The sequence below is a fragment of the Rhinolophus sinicus genome, linkage group LG01, assembly GCF_036562045.2.
Source record: "Rhinolophus sinicus isolate RSC01 linkage group LG01, ASM3656204v1, whole genome shotgun sequence".
Taxonomy (NCBI): domain Eukaryota; kingdom Metazoa; phylum Chordata; class Mammalia; order Chiroptera; family Rhinolophidae; genus Rhinolophus; species Rhinolophus sinicus.
Window position 1 is genome coordinate 107,330,507 of NC_133751.1, and position 19,190 is coordinate 107,349,696.

The 19,190-nt window shown below is 38.4% G+C and overlaps 1 protein-coding gene across 3 annotated transcripts in view; it reads left to right on the plus strand.

Moving 5' to 3' along the window:
* Nucleotides 1-19,190, plus strand: part of XRN1 (5'-3' exoribonuclease 1) — a 162,350-nt gene that overhangs the window by 90,096 nt on the left and 53,064 nt on the right. For all 3 annotated transcript variants that reach the window (XM_019753579.2, XM_019753581.2, XM_019753580.2), the window contains exons 28-30: nt 2,987-3,043; nt 3,179-3,311; nt 5,941-6,010. In XM_019753579.2, the coding sequence (XP_019609138.2) occupies nt 2,987-3,043; nt 3,179-3,311; nt 5,941-6,010 (260 nt within the window). The remainder of the gene's footprint in view (nt 1-2,986; nt 3,044-3,178; nt 3,312-5,940; nt 6,011-19,190) is intronic.

The window sequence follows — 19,190 nt, forward strand, 5'->3', positions numbered from 1 at the left end:
TGCTGATTGGATTCTGTGCTTTGTCTAGTCTGCTATTCTTGATTTCAGATATTGTATTTTTCATTTCTGAGTAATTCTTTTTTTGTGTGGTTTCCTTCTCTTTGTGTAAGTTCTCATTGATTTCATCTATTCTTCCTTTAAGTTCATTGAACATTTTTATAACCAGTATTTTGAACTCTCTATCTCGTAGATTACTTGTCATCATTTCATTTAATTATTTTTCTGTAGTTTTGTCCTGTTCTTTCATTTGGGATATTTTCTTTGTTTCCTCATTTTGGCTGCCTCACTGTGTGTGTTTCTATATACGAGGTAGATCTGCTACATCTTTCAGTCTGGGAAGCATGGCCTTAATTTGTTTAGGTGTCCTATGGGGTCCAGTGACACAGTCTCCCTAGTCACCTGAGCCAGGTGCTCCAAGTGTGTCCCTTGTGTGGGTTGTGTGTGCCCTCCTGCTGTAGTTGAGCCTTGATATCTGTTGGCATATCAGTGAGTGTAATTGACCTTCAAGCCAATTGCTTGCAAACACTAACTGTGACTACAGCAGACAAGCTGTAGTGTGGGGACTTACTCCACAGAGTAGGATTCACGGTAGCCCAGCTCTGGTGCCTGCTGAGTCCACCCTTTGGCTGTGTCAGTTGTGGAGCTAATTGGGTCTGGAGCCAGTCACCAGGTATGCTGGGTCTGGGGCCTCTTGGGAGAGGCCACAGTGCAGGCCCCTGCGTGTGCAGCCCTGGGCTGCCTGATAGGAGCTACAGAGTAATCTATGGTTGGTAGCTGCCTATGCTAGAATTGGAGGCACCTGGGAAAGGCTACATTGTGAACCGAGGCCAACTGCTGCTAGTGCCAGGAACTGCTGAGCAAGAGGTATGGGCATACTGTGGCCAGCCTTTGCTTGTTTGGGGTTTGTGGACCTTTGCAAGATATTAGGAAAGTCTGCAGTGTCGACTGAGGTAGCAGCTTATGACAAACAGCCCCTGAAAGACATTAGGACTGGTGCTCAGTTTGGGTAGGGAAGGCTCTCAGGGAATCACCAGGGTGGGGTGAGTTTGATGGAGACTCAGATTTGGTATCCACCTGCATTTGCAGGCTGGGTGGGAGCAGGGCTCAGCAAAAGAACAGTGGTGCCTGCCAGCAGTTTGTTCCCAGAGAGAGCTGCCCCTCCAGCCCTCACCCTGAAGCTAGATAATTTAGTTCCTCGTATCTCCCTGGCACTTTTTGAGCTGCTGCCTCACAGGTAGAGCTTAGAACGAGTGAGTCTGCCAGTGAGTAAGTCCTTGCTCAGGCCCTTTAAGAGGAGTGCCTAGGACTCCAGCAGCCCTTCATCTCACCATGACAGAATCCCCACTGATTTTCACAGCCAGATGTTGTGGGGTCTTCCCTTCCCAGCACTGGTATTCTGGGCTGGCAGTCACAGTATGGGGCTGGGACCCCTCACTCCTCCAGGGGACCTCTAGCCAAAGTGTCCCTCCCAGTTTTTAACTGCCAAACGTGGGTGTGGGCCCAACACATTTCATATCTCCAGCTCTTCTACCAGTCTTGTTGTGGCATCTTCTTTATATCCTTAGTTATAGGAGTTCTGTTCAGGTAGTCTTCATGTGGTTCTCCAGGGTGACGGTTCTGTAGTTTAGCTGTAATTTTGATGTGGTCGAGGGAGGAGGTGAGCATAGCATTTACCTACTCTGCCATCTTGACCAGAGGTCTTGGGTCTGCTTTTTAATATAGTTTAAATTTCTTTATTCTTTCTACTTTCTGCTGTTGTCATTAGGGACCAGTTGTACTCTGTTAGTTCTTGTAGTCTGGAAACATAAACACATTGTCAGAAAGGCCTTCACTTTTCACCCTATTTACAATTACAATCTCTCCCTACATTGTTGGTCTCCCTTATCTGCTTTATTTTTCACTACGCTTTTTACCTTCATACATGCTATATGTTTTTCTTATTTTGCTTCTATTATGTTTCCCTCAACTAGAATAAAAGAACAGGTCACTGTTTTATCCCCAATGGAAAAATAGAATTCAGTAAATATTGTTGAAAGAATAAGTGAAATGTTTCTATAATAAAATAAAATAGACTCTGTTTAGAGGCTTGAACATTTTACAGTGCATAAATACGTGAACGCTGTAGTAGTGGTCGCTTTAGCTTAGGGCTGTTTTATGTCCTTTGGTACTTATTTCCGTAAGCTAGGTTCTAAAAATAGGTGGCTGCTGTATAAATAAACTCTTTCCACTTTTCTCATTAAGAATTCAGTTTTTTAGAAAATGTTATATCAATGGTAGTTATGGATTGCAATGGATAAAATTTTTCTCTCATTTTCATTAGATAGAACAGGTAATAATACTTCCATCTTAAGATAGAAGGAAGTTGATGCTCAAAATTTTTTAAATTATCAAAAACTTCAAACATCAAAGCCAGTTTCACAATAGATTACAAATGCAAGGACTATTAAATGAATGCCACCTTAGTATTTATAAGTAGGCACAAGACCCACAGTGTTGTCATACTTTATACCTTTTTTAAAAAAATGTAAGTCTTTCTTGACCATTGTATACAATTCTTTATAGATGGAAAAGAGCATTTGAATCGGATTGCATTTACATAAAGTTTAAAACAGATAAATCTAATCTTTTGTGTTAGAAAGTAAGGTTACTTTTGGGAAAGGTAGTAACTGGGAGGGAATATGGGGTTTTTATGTTGTGCTTAGTAGTGTTCTGTCTCTCTTGAATTAGGTGTGATGATGCTCATACTGTAAAAATTCATCAGTCTGTATACTTATAATTTTGCATTTTTCTATGTCTTATACTTTAAATTTTTTACTTTAAAGTACGTTAAGAATTTATTATTCCTCCGTGCTGCATCTGAGGAATTTCAGATATTTTTAAAATTGCTCATTTCATTTGCCTTTTTGAAAATTAAACAAGTCCAAGTACTGAATTATAATTTTATAATTTAATTTTTTTAAATATTTAATTTTTTTTCTATCCTCAGCAAAGAAAGAATAATAAGAAGGTGCGAGTGACAGTGAAGCCCCATTTACTGTACAGAGTAAGTTTCCTGTTAAAGAATTCAAAGTTGTTTTTACTTCAAAAATATAGAAAAGACAAAATGTTTTCAATTTATTATTTAAAAATTTTTAAAAATTAGAGTTCATGATAATAATTAAAGCTTTCTTCTCGTCAGCCTTTAGAACAGCAACATGGAGTCATTCCTGATCGGGATGCAGAATTTCGTCTCTTTGACCGTGTTGTAAATGTGAGAGAGAACTTTTCGGTTCCAGTTGGCCTTCGGGGCACCATCATAGGAATTAAAGGGGGTAATATCTCAGTACTTGACGTGTCTTCAACTGCTTTTATTTTGTAAAGAAAAACACAAATTTCTTTGTCACATCTAAACAGAGAATGACTATAAATCAGTACAAAACCTAAATCCTCATGTTTTACTTAATTTGGGGATGGGGGGGGCGTTTCAGTTTTCAGAGAAAATTCTCCTTTTCTGTCTTGTGTAATCATCTAGGAAGTGACTGAAAGAACAGGAAGTTGAGTAAGGGCTGCCGAGAATTTGTAGCTTATATATCTATAGTACATTAAAATTACATAAGACTGTGGCAGGTAGACATGTATTTTCATGAAACCAAGAGAAAAGTTTCATACTTCTCCTTAGATAGACTTTCATCTAATCTTGCTCAGAGCTTTACCTTAATTGTCATTGTAATCTCTTGATTTCTGTGGAGAAGTAAACATGAAGTATGAGCTTATTTACAGTCAAAAGACTTGAATTAAATGTGCATATAAATTTGAATTTTATGAATACAGCTACATTATGTATACAAAACCGACCTAACATCCTGTTGCACAACAATGTGCATAGTTAACACTACTGTGCTATACACGTAAAAATGGTTAAGATAGTACATTTTATGTCATGTTTTTTACAAAAAAGAAAAATGAGAAAGTGGAGAGAAAAGGGAAGAAGCACTGAGGATCTGAATGTGCCTCAAAAGGAAGCCTAGAGTGGGCAGCTTTGCAGCAGAGAGTCCAAAGAAGGTCAGCCTGGTAACAAATGGGTGCCCAGGGCTCTGGTTGCCTGCAGTACGTGCCCCCCACCCCCCGCCCCATCGTCCTAGCTCAGCCTTGTTCTCACTGTCCGGGAAGGATGACAGCGTGAGGCCCTGAGCCCAAGAGAACTGCTTACTGAGTGCCAGCAGTGAGCTGGGCACCTTTTTGTTCTGCGTTTAACCCACACTACCCCCTGAGAAGCAGTTGTTATTTCCTCACCTGAAGGGCTGAGTAACTCACCTGCCTTTACAGAGATAAGTGGCAGAGCTGGGTTTGAACTCTCACCTGATTCTTACCTAACTTTGAACAATGGTTCTCCTCATTTTCCATCTGCACATCCTCTTGGGGGCTTCCCTGCTTACTTGACTCTAAATGAGAATTGTCTTCTCTAATTTTTATTTTTAATTTTTGGATATATTTCTGGCTGCTGGAAAGGGAGAAAGGAGGGTCTGGACTAGGTGTGATAAGGGTCCAATGGGTGTATGAAGCATCCCACCTGCTGTTATAGCTCGACCCCCACATCATCTGTTCAGATATTGAGTGTATTGCATGGTACTGGTTACGTTGTCCTGTAAGGCCTTAGGACTCTGATAACAGAAGTTTCCTTTCTTCTGACAGCTCCTATCATAAAAGTAACCACTTGGTATTTTGTTATAAGGGTTTTAAAGCTACACCTACCCTGAGTGAAAAAGAGCTCTGTCGTTGATTAGCCCTGTCTGCCATGGCCATGGACTAGAAAAAGGAATATTTGTCAGTACCGCACCCAGCGAAGTCCTCATGTTCACAGTGATCTCCACTAAAGGGTGAACAGATGTCCATGATCTTCTTAGGAAGTGGTCCCTCCCTCAGGCAGGAAATGGGAACTGAGGAGGTGAGCCTTATCAATCCGTCAGAGGAGACACTCCTGTCTCTCCTTTGAGCCTCACTTTTTTGGGTTTAGATTTTAGGTAAAAGTGTCAGGTTGAAAGGTACAGCTGGACAGTGGAGAATGGGTGATTTCTACAGCCCTGGTTTCAGCTGGGCAATGAGGGACTGGGGATGTGGGAGACATGACCCACCCATACCAGGAGCTAGTACCAGAAATTCTATTAGTCAGGGTACTCTAGAGAAACAGAACCAGTGTAATGCAAAGGTGGCAGTGTGGGGAGTGGGGAGAGAAAGAGAGAAGTCAATTCTGAGGTTATGTGATAGACTGTATTATCAATTTGGGCTTAGAATTCAAAACGTTATAGCTAATTACTTCACTTTGTTGTAGCAAATTACAACAAAACGTTATAGCTAATTACTACACTTGGTGTTATGGGTAAATTTAATCTTTCCAGGTATATCACATCATGCTCTCTGCCAAACTGATTCTTCTCTGCTACCTAAATCTTGCACCACAGAGTTTCTCAGGAGTTTTACATCAGTTACTACCATCCGTAATCTACCATGTCGTCTCAGCCAGAATCTTGTAGTCATCCTTGGCTTCTCCACGTTTTTATCTGCACAGGTCATCAGCTCCTGCCACTTCTAATAGTATATCCGTCTTTCCATTCTGGTTCCCTCATTGCTGCCATGTTTTCAAATCTTCATTGTCTTCTGTCTTATTGGAAGACCTTCTAAACTGCAAACTCTAAAGTTACCTCTTAGTAACTCTCTTATTATGAATAATTTCAAACATATACGAAACAGAAAAGTGTAATTAATCCCCCAGCGCATCCAATTTAAAATGTTATTTTACTTTAAATTAATACCAGTAAGATATTCTGTGAGCTTATTTACTTTTCATTTACTGTCTGTGTTCCCCCATACCATTTTTTGATAGTTGTAATGCTTCTTACGTTCCAAAAACTCACGCTGATTTTTCATTATATGATTTTTTAAAATCTCTCTGTCTCTTAACAGCTAATAGAGAAGCTGATGTACTATTTGAAGTATTATTTGATGAGGAATTTCCTGGAGGCTTAACAATCAGGTATGTACTTCCAGATGATAATTATACTTTGTATGTCCATGTGGCCAGTGCCTTTTCATTACTTATTGATTTGTCCACGATTTGACTTCCAATTATACGCAAGACGTCATACTTCTTACTAGGGATGTAACAGTAAGACAAACTGTTAAGACAAACATGTTTGTCTTAAGAGTAAGACAAACATGTTTTCTACCTTCATGGACCTTTCCTTTTAGTGTGGGAAATAATCAACTGATTACAGTATTAATTATTTCATTACATTGGGATAAGTGCTGGGAAGGAGAAGTTCAGTTTTCTCTAATAACAGGACCTATCCTGACAGTTCCAGAAAGGCTTTCTTTAGGAAGTGATATTTAAGATGATTCTTGAAAAATGAATATTAGTTAACTGGGGAAAGAGGGTGGACGAGTGGCAAGTAGTCAAGAAGAAGGAATAGCATATGGAACAAAGAACATTTTTACTCACTCAAAAACTAAAAGAATGCAAGTGTTTCTGAACTTCAGTAACTAAGATGAGAGTAAGAGAGAAAAGCGAGTGCCACACTGTGCAGAATCTTGTAAGCCGTCTTTCAGGACATGTTAAGATCTTGGTGGCTTGGTGTTCATCCTTGAAGCAGTGCGAAGCCATCAAAATCAGAGATGTGGCGTTATCATGTTTGCATCTTTAATGGTTAAATAACTTGAGGAATAGAAACAGTCTTTGAATTTAGTGACATGTTAAGCCATCATCATCTGTTTTAGTGGAGTTCTGGGTACTCAAACTAGGTTGTGGTGGTTTGTGTATGAATGACAGGTGTAACGATGGAGGCAAGTGATTGAGCTGACTCTTGAGAAGTTTGACTATGAGGTTAGGAGATAGAGAGGAAGAGGATTGGAATGATTTTTGTTTTTTATTTTACTTTAAATTTTTTTAATTCAATTTTTTTTATTAAACTCGTTGGGTAGCAGTGGGTAATATCATTGTTTCAGGTGCACAACTTTATAATACAATATATATTCCACTGTGTGCTCACCACGCTAAGTGTAGTCTGCTTCTCTCACCATATATTTGACCCCCTTTAACCAATTCGTCCTCCCCCTACTCCCTTTCCCCTCTGTTAACCACCATTCTATTGTCTGTATCTATGAATTTGTTTAGTTTGTTCTTTTGTTGCTTTTTCTTTTATATTCCACATGTGAGTGAAAAGAAATCATGTGGTTCTTCTGCTTTTCCGTAAAAATTATTTCACTTAGCATGCTACTCTCCAGATCCATCCATGTTGTCACAAATGGCAGTATTTTATCTTTTCTTATGGCCTAATAGTATTACACCATATATATGTCCACATCTTCTTTATCCAATCATCCATCGAAGGACACTTGGGTTGTTTCCATGTCTTGGCTACTGTGTATTATGGTGCAGTGAACATATGGGTACCTCATATGTCTTTATGAATAAGTATTTTTAAATTTTCCAAGTATATATCCAGAAGAGGAATTGCTAACGTGTTTCCCCGAAACTAAGACCTAGCCAGACCATCAGTCAGGCTCCAATTAATGCATCTTTTGCAGCAAAAATTAATATAAGACGTGGTCTTATTTTAATATAAGACCAGGTCTTTAATGCATAGCATAGCATAGCATAGCATAGCATAGCATAGCATAGCATAGCATAGCATAGCATAGCATAGCACTGGGTATATAATATAATATAAAATAATATAATACCGGGTCTTATATAATATAAGACTGTCTTATATTAATTTTTGCTCCAAAAGACACATTAGAGCTGATGGTTCGGCTAGGTCTTATTTTCGGGGGAAACACTGTAGGTCATATGATAGCTCTATTCTTAATTTTTTTGATGAACCTCCATACTGTTTTACTTAATGGCTGCACGAATTTACATTCCCATCATCAGTGCACAAGGGTTCCCTTTTCTCCACATCCACTTGTTATGTCTTATCTTATTGATAACAGCTATTGAGCAGGTGTGAGGCTGTATCTCATTGTGGTTTTGATTTCCATTTCCCTAATAACTAGTGATATTGAGCATCTTTTCCATGTCTGTGGCCGTCTATTTGTCTTCCTTGGGAAAGTGACTATTCAGAGTCTCTGCCCATCTTTTAATAGAATTGTTTGTTTTTTTGTTATCGTTGAGTTGTGTGAGTTATTTATATATTTTGCATATTAACTCCTTATCAGAAGCATCGTTTGCAGATATCTTCTCCCATGCAGTTGATTGCCTCTTTGTTTTGTTGATGGTTTCTTTTGCTATGCAGAAGCTTTTCTTTTTTCCTTTAATTATTTTTTTTTTAATTTAGGTTTATTGGGGTGACAGTGGTTACTAAAGTTACATAGGTTTCAACTGTACAATTCTGTAATACATCATCTATATAGCACATGTGTGTTCACCACCCAGAGTCAGTTCTCCTTCCATCACCATGTATTTGATCCCCTTTACTCTCATCTACCACCCCCCTCCCAGTCCCATTTGTTTATTTTAGCTTTTACTTCCCTTGCCATTGGGGTCAAGTTCACAAAAACCTCTCTGAGACCGACGTCCACAACTTTAGTACCTATCTTCTATGTATTTTATTGTTCCAGGTCTTATAATCAAGTCTTTAATCCATTTTGAGTTAATTTTTGTGTATGGTGTCATATAGCAGCCTAGTTACATTCTTTCGTATGTGGCTTTCCAGTTTTCCCAACATTTATTGAAGAGGCCATCCTTTCAACATTGTGTGACTTTGGCTCATTGTCAAAAATTAGTTGCCCATATATATGTATGTGGGTTTATTTCTGGGCTCTCAGTTCTGTTCCATTGACCTGTGTGTCTGTTTTTTTCTGCCAGTAGCATACTGTTCTAATTATTGTAACTTTGTAGTATACTTTGAAGTCAGGGAGTGGGATGCTTCCAGCTTTATTGTTTTTTCTCAGAATTGCTTTGGTTATTTGGGGTCTTTTGTAGTTCCATTCAAATGTGAGGGTTTTTTCCTTCTACTTTTGGGAAAAAGGCCGTTGGGATTTTGATGGGGATTACATTAAATCTGTATGTTGCTTTAGGTACTATGACCATTTTAACAATGTTAATTCTTCCAACCGATGAACATGGAATACATTTCCATTTCTTTATGTCTTCTTCAATTTCTTTCAACCATGTCTTGAAGTTTTCAATGTACAGGTCCTTCACTTCCTTTGTCAAGTTTATTCCTGGGTATTTTATCCTTTTTTGTTGCAGTTGTAACTGGGATGGTATTTTTCATTACTTTTTCTATTTCATTGCAACTCATTTTTTCTGTGAGGATTTTGTGTCCTACAACTTTACTGTATTTGTTTATGGTTTCTAATAGTCTTTTGGTGGTCTTTAGAGTTTTCTGTATATAGAATCATATTATCTGAAATAGTAACAGTTTTGCTTCTTCATTCCTGGTTTGGATGCCTTTTGTTTCTTTCACTTGCCTGATTGCTTGGGCTAGGACTTCCAATACTGTGTTGAATAACAGGGGTGAGAATGGGCACTCTTATGTTGTTTCTGCTTGTCATATATAGCCTTTATTATATGGAGGTATTTTTTCCGTATCCAGTTTATTGAAAGTTTTTATCATAAATGGATGCTGGATTTTGTTAAATGCTTTTTCTGCACCTATTGATATGATCCTATGATTCTTATCTTTTGTTAATGTGGTATCTGTTGGTTGGCATATGTTGAATCATCTTTGTATCACTGGAATGAACCCCACTGAATTGTGATATATAATCACTTTAATATATTATATTCAATTTGCTGGTATTTTTTTTAGGAGTTTTGAATCTATGTTCATCAGAGATATTGACCTGTAATTTTCCTTTTTGTGTTTTGCTTGCCAGGTTTTGGTATCAGGGTAATGTTGACCTTGTAAAATGAGTTAGGGAGTACTGTCTCTTCTTCAACATTTTGGAAGACTTTGAAAACGATAGGTATTAAACCTTTGAATGTTTTGTAGAATCCACTAGTGAAGCCATGTATTCCTGGACTTCTATTTTTTGGAAGGTTTTTGATTACTGTTTCAATTTCCTTACTAGTCACTGGTCTGTTTAGGTTTTCCAGTTCTTAATGGTTCTGCCTAGGAAGGTTATATATTTCTAAGAATTTGTCCATTTCTTCTACATTATCAAATTTGGAGTCATATCTTTCATATTATTCTTGTATAATTCTTTGTATTTCTTTGATGTGCATTATACCCTCTCCTCTTTTATTTCTGATTTTTAAATTTCCATTCTTTCTCTTTTTTCCTTTTTCTTTTTTAATTTATTGGGGTGACAATTGTTAGTAAAAGTACATAGATTTCAGGTGTACAATTCTGTATTACATCATCTATAAATCCCATTGTGTGTTTACCACCCAGAGTCAGTTCTCCTTCCATCACCATATATTTGATCCCCCTTACCCTCATCTCCCACCCCATAGCCCCCTTACCCTCTGGTATCTTTTTTCTTTTTTTTCCCCTTCCATCACCATATATTTGACCCCCTTTTCACTCTTCTACCATCCCCCCTTCCCCACCGCTTACCCTCTGGTAACCACTAAACTATTGTCTGTGTCTATGAGTTCTTGTTAGTCTTGTTCATTTATTGCTTTCAGTTTTATATTCCACATATGAGTAAAGTTATATGATTCTCGACTTTTTCTGCCTGACTTATTTCACTTAGCATGATAATTTTATGATCCATCCATGTTGTCACAAATAGTAGTATTTCATCTTTTCTTATGGCAGGATAGAATTCCATTGTGTATATAAACCACATCTTTATCCAACCATCCGTCGAAGGACACTTTGGTTGTTTCTGTGTCTTGGCCACCATGTATAATGCTGCAATGAACATAAAGGTGCATATATTTTTACAAATAAATGTTTTCAGATTTTTCAGGTAGATATGCAGAAGAGAGATTGCTGGGTCATATGGTAATTCTATTCTTAATTTTTTGAGGACCTCCGTATTGTTTCCATTGTGGCTATACCAATTTACATTCCCACTAATAGTATGAGGGTTCCTTTTTCTCCATAGACTCTCCAACATTTGTTATTACTTATCTAGTTGATAATAATCACTCTAACAGGTGTAAGGTGGTATCTCATTGTAGTTTTATTTTTGTTTTTGTTTTTTTGAAAGGGAATAGGACTTCATTGGGGAACAGTGTGTACTTCAGGGACTTTTTTCCAAGTCATGTTGTAGTTCTTAGTTGTGGAGGGTGCAGTTCAGCTCCAGGTCCAGTTGCTTACTGTTGTTAGTTGCAGGGGGTGCAGCCCACCATCCCTTGCGGGAGTCGAACCAGTAACCTTGTGATTGAGAGCCTGTGCTCCAACCAACTGAGCCATCTGGCCAACTGGGAGCTGAGCGGTAGCTCATTGACCTCATTCTAGATGCAGAGGGCACAGCTTGCTGGCCCATGTGGGAATCGAACCGGCAGCCCCGTTTCCCAGAGCTCGCGCTCTAACCAACTGAGCCATCTGTCTGCCCCTCTCATTGTGTTTTTGATTTGCATTTCTCTAATAGCCAGTGAAGTTGAGCATTTTTTCATATATCTGTTGTCTGTTTGTATATCCTCTTAGGAGAAATGTCCGTTCAGGTCCTCTGCCCATTTTTCAATTGGATTGTTTGGTTTTTTGTTGTATGAGTTCCTTATATATGTATATTTTGGATATTAGCCCCTTATTGGAGGTATTGTTTGCAAATATCTTCTCCCATTCAGTTGGTTATCTGTTTGTTATGTGGATGGTTTTTTTCACTGTGCAGAGCTTTTTAGTTTGATATAGTCCCATTCATTTAGTTTAGCTTTTACTTTCCTTGGCTTTGAGGTCAAATTGATAAAATTCTCTTTGAACCCAAGGTGCATAAGTTTAGTACCTGTGCTTTCTTCTGTGCAATTTATAGTTTCAGGTCTTATGTCTAGGTCTTTGATCTATTTTGAGTTAGTTTTGGTATACGGTGATAGTAATAGTAATCTCGTTTCTTTTTTTCTTTTTCTTTTTTTTTGCACGTGGCTTTCCAAATTTCCCAGCAACTATTTATTGAAGAGGCTTTCTTTTCTCCATTGTACATTTTGGGCTCCTTTGTTGAAAATTCTCTGTCTATATATGTGTGGGTTTATTTCTGGGTTCTCAATTTTATTACATTGGTCTCCATCTGTTTTTCTGTCAATACCATGTTGTTTTGATTATCGTCATTTAGTAGTATAAACGGAGGTCAGGGAGTGTGATACCTCTGACCTTGATATTTTTTTCTCAGGATTGCTTTGGCTATTTGGGGTCTTTTGTGATTCCATACAAATTTGATGATTTTTTGTTCTATTTCTTTAAAAAATGCCATTGTGATTTTGAGGGGGATTACATTAAATCTGTATATTGCTTTGGTAATATGGCCATTTTATCTATGTTAATTCTTCCAATCCATGAACATGGAACATCTTTCCATTTCTTGTGTCTTCTTCAATTTCTTTTAATGTCTTATAGTTTTCAGTGTATATATTTTTCACATCCTGTGTTGAGTTTATTCCTAAGATTTTATTGTTTTGTTGCAATTGCCAAAGTAATTGTTTTTTTCATTTTTCTGAAATTTCATTATTAGTATATAGGAACATAATGGATTTTTGTACATTGATTTTGTATCCTGCAACTTTACTATATTTGTTTATTGTGTCTAATAGTTTTTTGTTGGAGTCTCTAAGGTTTTGTATATAAAGAATCATGACATCTCCAAAAAGTGACAATTAGATATCTTGATTTCTAATTTGGATGCCTTTTATTTCATTCTCTTGCTTGATTGCTCTAGCTAGGATTTCCAGTACTATGTTGAATAAGAGAGGGGGCATCCCTGTCTTGTTCCTGATCATAGAGGGAAAGCTTTCAGTTTTTTTACCATAGAGTATGATATTAGGTGAGGGTTTGTCGTATATGGCCTTTATTACATTGAGATACTTTCCTTCAGTACCCATTTTAAGTGTTTTAAGCATAAATGGATGTTGTATCTTGTCAAGTGCTTTTTCTGCGTCTATTGTTATGATCATATGATTTTTATCTTTTATTTTGTTTGTATGGTATATCACATTGATTTACATGTGTTGAACCATCCTTATGCCCCTGGAATGAACCCGATTCAATTATGTTGTATAATCTTTTAAATGTATTGTTGTATTGGATTTGCTAGTATTTTGTTTAGGATTTTTGCATCTGTATTCATCAGAGATATTGTTCTGTAGTTTTCTTTTGTTATCCTTATCAGGTTTGGTATCAGAGTACTGTTGTCCTCATACAATGAGTTAGGAAGTATTGCCTTGTCTTCAATTTTTTGGAGGAGTTTGAGGAGAACCAGTATTAAATCATCTTTGAATGTTTGGTAAAATTCACTAGTCAAGCCATCTATCTGATCCTGGACTTTTGCTTTTTGGGAGATTTTGGGTGACTGTTTCAATTTCCTTACTGTTGATCAGTCTATTTAGATTTTACAGTTTTTTGTGATTCACTCTAGGAAGGTTATATATTTCTAAGAACTTGTCAATTTCTTCTAGGTTATTGACTTTGGTGATATATATCCTTTATAGTATTCTCATATGATCCTCTCTATTCTGTGGTATCGTTCGTAACTTCTCCTCTTTAAGTTCTGATTTTATTTCTGTCATTTCTCTTTTTTCCTTCATGAGTGTAGCCCAGGGTTTGCCAATCTTATTAATCTTTTCAAGGAACCAGCTATTTCTTGAATTTATTTTTCCTATTGTCTTTTTATTCTCTATTTCATTTAATTCTGCTCTAGTTTCTATTATTTCCTTTTTTCCGCTGACTGGGTTTCATTTGTCCTTTTTTCAGTTAAAGATACAATGTTAAGTTTTTTACTTGGGATTTTTCTTATTTCTTGACATAGACCTGTAAGTATATAAATTTCTCCTTTATTACTGCTTTTGCAGTATTCCAGTAATTTTGATATGTTGTATTTTCCCTCTCATTTGTTTCTATGTATCTTTTGATCTCTCCTTTTATTTCTTCTTTGACCCAATCTTTTTGTAGTAGCATGTTGTTTTGCAGTTTATCTCCAATTTCAAAGCATTGCGGTCAGAGAATATGGTTGGAATGCTTTCAGTCTTCAGTCTTCTTAAATTTGCTGAGGCTAGTTTTGTGTCCCAGCATGTGGTCTATCCTTGAGAATGTTCCATGTGCACTAAAGAAGAATGTATAATCTGGTCTTCTGGGATAAAAGATTCTGTAAATGTCAGTGATGTCCATTTGGTCTAATGTGTCATTGAAGGCTGATATTTCCTTATTGATTTTCTGTTTGGATGATCTGTCCATAGCTGTCAGTGTCATATATAGGATAGCCTACTATAATCATGTCTTGGTCAATTTCTCCCTTTAGTTCTGTTAATAGTTGCTTTATATAGTTTGGTGCTCCCCAATTGGAAGCATATATTTTGATAAGTGCTATGTCTTCTTGTTGTATTGTCCCCTTTACCATTATGAAATGTCTATCTTTGTTATTTGTTACCTTTGTATCTTGAAGTCACATATATTTTGTCAGATATAAGCATGGCCACTCCTGATTTTCTCTGGATGCAATTTCCTTAGAGTATCTATTTCCACCATTTTACTTTGAATCTACTTTTGTTCTTGCTGCTGACATATGTCTCGAAGGCAGCATATAGTTGGGTTTTGTTTTTTGATTCAATGTGCCTTTTTATTGGTGAGTTCAGTTCATTTATTATTGATATATGAGGAATTCCTATCATTCTATTGTTTTGGTGTCTCCATTGTGTCTTTGCCTTTGTGTTTCTGTCTGTTATTTGAGTTTAGTGGTATTCTATTTTTTTTTTTTCTCTGTTTCCTTTTTTCTATGTTAGGTGTCTCAGTTCTGGATTTTTTTGAGTGGTTACCATTAAGTTTATGTAAAAAAAAAATTCATATATACAGTAGTCTTTTTTCTCTTGCAACTTACTGCAGTTTCAGACCTTTACTCCACCCTTTTTTTGTTTTCTCACAAATTATCCCTATTTATGTTGTGAATTCATGTCTTAGTTGCCGTATCTCTTAATTGTGTACTTTCCTATTTCTTTTTTGGTTGTATTTTTCCTTTACCTTTTATGTTATATTTAAGTTATAGGGCCCTGTTCTGAGTAGGGGCTGCCATCTCCTGCTTCTGTCTGTCTGCTAGTCATCTTACTCATAGTTTTGTGTTCTTCTGTCTTTTTGTTTCAGGTAGAATATCCCTCTTCAGTATTTCCTTTAATGCAGGCCTAGTGGTGAAAAATTCCCTCAGGTTCTGTATGTCTAAAAAAGTCTTTATAATTCCTTTATATCTAAAGGATAACTTTGCTGGATGTATTATTCTTGGCTGGTAACTTCTCTCTTTCAATAGTTTGAATACTCTCTCCTAGCTTGTAGAGTTTCTACTGAGAAATCTAATGATAATCTAATGGGCTTTCCTTTGTAGGTTACCATCCTCTTTTCCCTGGCTGCTTTGAGAATTCTTTTTTGTCATTAATTTTTGACAGTTTTAATATAATGTGCCTTGGAGAAGGCCTTTAGGATTCAGATAATTAAGTGTTCTGTTTGCTTCTTAGATTCGAGGATCCAGTTATTTCCATAGATTTGGGAAGTTTTCATCGACTGTTTGTTTGACTAGGCTTTCAAGACCCCTCTCCCTCCGCTCTCTTTCTGGTATTCCCGTTATTCTTATATTGCTCTCTCTGATGGAGTCAGATAGTTCTTGTAGAGTTCTTTCATTTCTTTTAACTCTTAAGTCTCTCTGCTTACATCTGCTTCATTTCCAGATTTCTATCTTCAATATCAGTAATTCTTTCCTCCATCTGGTCAGCTCTATTAACTAAGCCGCTTATTTCATTCTTCATCTCTTATTGAGTTCTTCAGCTTCAGAATTTCTGTTTGGTTCTTTTTTAAACTTTCAGTCTCTTTGATAAAGTATTCATTTTGTTCATTGATTTTATTTCTGAGATCATTAAACTGCCTATCTGAGTTTTCTTGCATCTCATTGATTTTTTTTTTCAGAACTGCAACCTTGAATTCTCTGTCATTTAAGTCACATGTTTCCATGTCTTCATGTTTATTTTTTGGAGATTTTTCATTTTCTTTCTGAGCTGCCTACCTTGTTACCTTGGTTATTCATGGGAATTAATGGATTATTATCTTGCTAGGTGTCTATTGGAATAAATTCTGCAGCAGGTTGATTATGAAGTGGTTTTACTTTTGCTTTCCAGTAGGTAGCGTGGCAGCTTTTCATTTTCTCTTACTCCATTCCAGCTTCTTGTGGTGGAAGATTTCCTGGGGTTGTGGGCTTCTCCTCTGTGACCAGGTTGTGTCAATCTCAGAGCACCATCCCTGTGGGAGAATGTGGTTGGCGATGGGGTTCTGAGTCCCTGAAATCCCCATGCTGCCCCTGCAGCCAGTTGCCGAGCTGCAGTGCGCAGCCCTGGTTGCTCCCGCTGCAATTAGCCGCAAAAGGTGGGGACTGAGTGGTCTGGGAGAGGCCAATGGTATGTTCGTGGCTTTGCTCTCCTTCGAGTAATGGCGACTGCAAGACCACAGCTGCCTCACCGCTGTATCTCCATGCTTGTCGCGGGGATTGGCAGCAGTGTTTATCTGCTGCTCAGGGACTGTCTCTCAAGTTCTGAGGGCTATAGATGCTCTGCTCTTTAACCCAACACTGCTATAGTTTTTTCTGGGGCCTGCTGCTAGCTCTGGGAGGGTACAGGAGGGCAAGATCTGGGAGGTTGGAGGAGGCAGCCAGGCTCCATGGCTTTGTTTTCTGCCTGGCGGTGAGGGCTGCTAGACCATGGCTGTCACACTTACATGTACAGGCTCTGCCCCAAGGTCTCTGTGCTGATCCCTGGGTTCAGCAGTATTATACGCTGATTCCCTCAGGCAGGAATGCTCGGGGCCACAGAGAGTCCTCCTGCACCTTGGATGCTCCTCTCTCCCGGGACTGCAGTGAGCTCAGAGCTGCATCTGCAACAGTGAGTTCTGCCATTCAGGAAGTGTCTCTACAGTTGTCAGGGCTGTAGATATTCTGCTCTTTAACCCGACACTACTACAGTGTTTTTATGGGACCTGCTGCTAGCTCTGAGAGGGTAGGGGAAGGTGGCCAGGCTCTGTGGCTTTGTTTTCTGCCTGGCGATGGTGGCTGTTAGACCACAGCTGTTGTACTTCTGTATTTGGTCTCTTCCCCAATCACTGGGTCCAGCTGTATTATATGCTGATCAGTCAGGCAGGAATGCTCAGGGCCACAGAGAGTTCTCCTGCCACCAGGATCTTCTTCTCTCGTGAGCTGAAGGCTGTGTCTGTGCTCCCAATCTCTGCTCTTCTCCCTTCCCGCCCTTGTTCACTCTGATTCACCCACCTTCAGATGTTTCAATGTGCAGATCTCTCAGACGTATTTGTGTGTTTCACAGGGAATCCTTTGTTGAATTATAGCCATTCAACTTGTTGTAACTTCAAGGGGAGAGATGAAGTGGGACCCCTCATGTTGCCGTGTTTCTGGTGTTACTCTTTTCTCCTTTTTTTTAGTGAATATAGCCAGAGGTTTATCAATATTATTTATCTTTCCATGGAACCAGCTCTTTGTTTCATTAATTTTTTTCTATTCTCTTTTTGTTCTCTATTTAGTTTATTTCTACTCTCATTGTTTTTTCTTCTACTGAGTTTGGGCTTCATTTCTCCTTCTTCTCTAGTTCTTTGATGTGTAATGTTAGATTGTTTACTTAAGATTTTTCTTGTTTTTCTGAGGTAGGCTTGTAAAGCTATAAACTTGTAAAACTATAAACTTAGTACTGCTTTTGCTTCCTCCCAAAATTTTTGGTATGTCGTATTGTCATTTTCATTTGTCTCCGTGTGTCTTTTGATCTCGCTTTTTATTTCTTCTTTACCCAATAGTTGTTCAGTAGCATGTTGTTTAAAAATCTCCACTATTTGTGGTTTTTCTAGCTTGCTTCTGACGGTTGGGTTGTTTGTTTTTAATTTAAATGGGTGAGACTGATATCCATTGTGGGGTGCACTAATACAAAGAAAGTTTAACGTTTCAGGAAAAGAATCTTGACAGAATGAGAAGCACAAGGGAATATTTGAAAGTGTGGGCTCTCTCACTTAACCTTTGTGTTACCTTGAGTATCTTAGTTAAAAGCAATATAATCCTCAGTTTCCTCATCTATAATGAAGATATATACTTCACTAGGTTTTTATGAAGACCAAGTGAAATCTTTTCCAGTTCTCCTTTCTTCCTTCTAAATACTGGCTAGACCTTCTGGTTAAGATAGCAGAGTAGGAAAACGCTGTGCTTGCCTCCTCCCATGACCACCTCAAAATTACAATTAAACTACAGAATAACCATCGTAGAGAATCATCTAAAGTCTAGATGAACAAAAGTCCTATAACTAAGAATATACAGAAGGGTTAATCGTGAGACTGGTGGAGGGGGGTGATGATGCAGAATGGGCTGGTCCCACACCCATGTGTGGCAGTTAAAAATCAGGAGGGATATTTCACCTGTGAAAGTACCCCCTGAGGAGTGAGGGGTACCAGCCTCACATCTGGCTCCCCAACCCAGGATTCCAGAGCTGGGAAGAGAAGTCCCACACTTCTGTGGCTATGAAAACCAGCGGAAATTGTGGCTGAATGAGACGGAGGGCTGCTGGTGTCCCAGGAGCTCCTAATTAAAGGACTCATGCACAGACTTACTCAGTGAAGGACTTAGTCACTCTGAGCTCAACTCTGAGCTCCAGCAGCTTGAAAGGTGTCAGGGACATATGGGGAGAAACTGAATTGTCTGGCTTCACAGCAAGGGCTGGGGAGACAGCTTTCTTCCAGACAGAAGTGCTGGCAGAAACCATTGTTCCTTTGTTGAGCCCCACCACCACCCAGCTAGCATGTGCAGACAGGCACCACAGTGGAGTCTCCACCAACCTGGCTAACACCATTTTCGCCATCCTGGTGGCTCCCTAAGACCTTACCACACCCAACTTGCAGGCCGATCCAAGCAGCTTCCAGTGACTTTTCCATACAAATGGTCCGTCTTGCTTGGCTCATGCTTCAGACTTTCCTAAAATCTCCCAAAGGTTCACAAACCCCAAACAAGCAGTATCTGGCCTTGGCATGCCCTGTATCTCTTGCAAAACAGCCCTAAACTCAGCACTAGCAGTAGCTGACCTCAGTTTGCAGTTACCT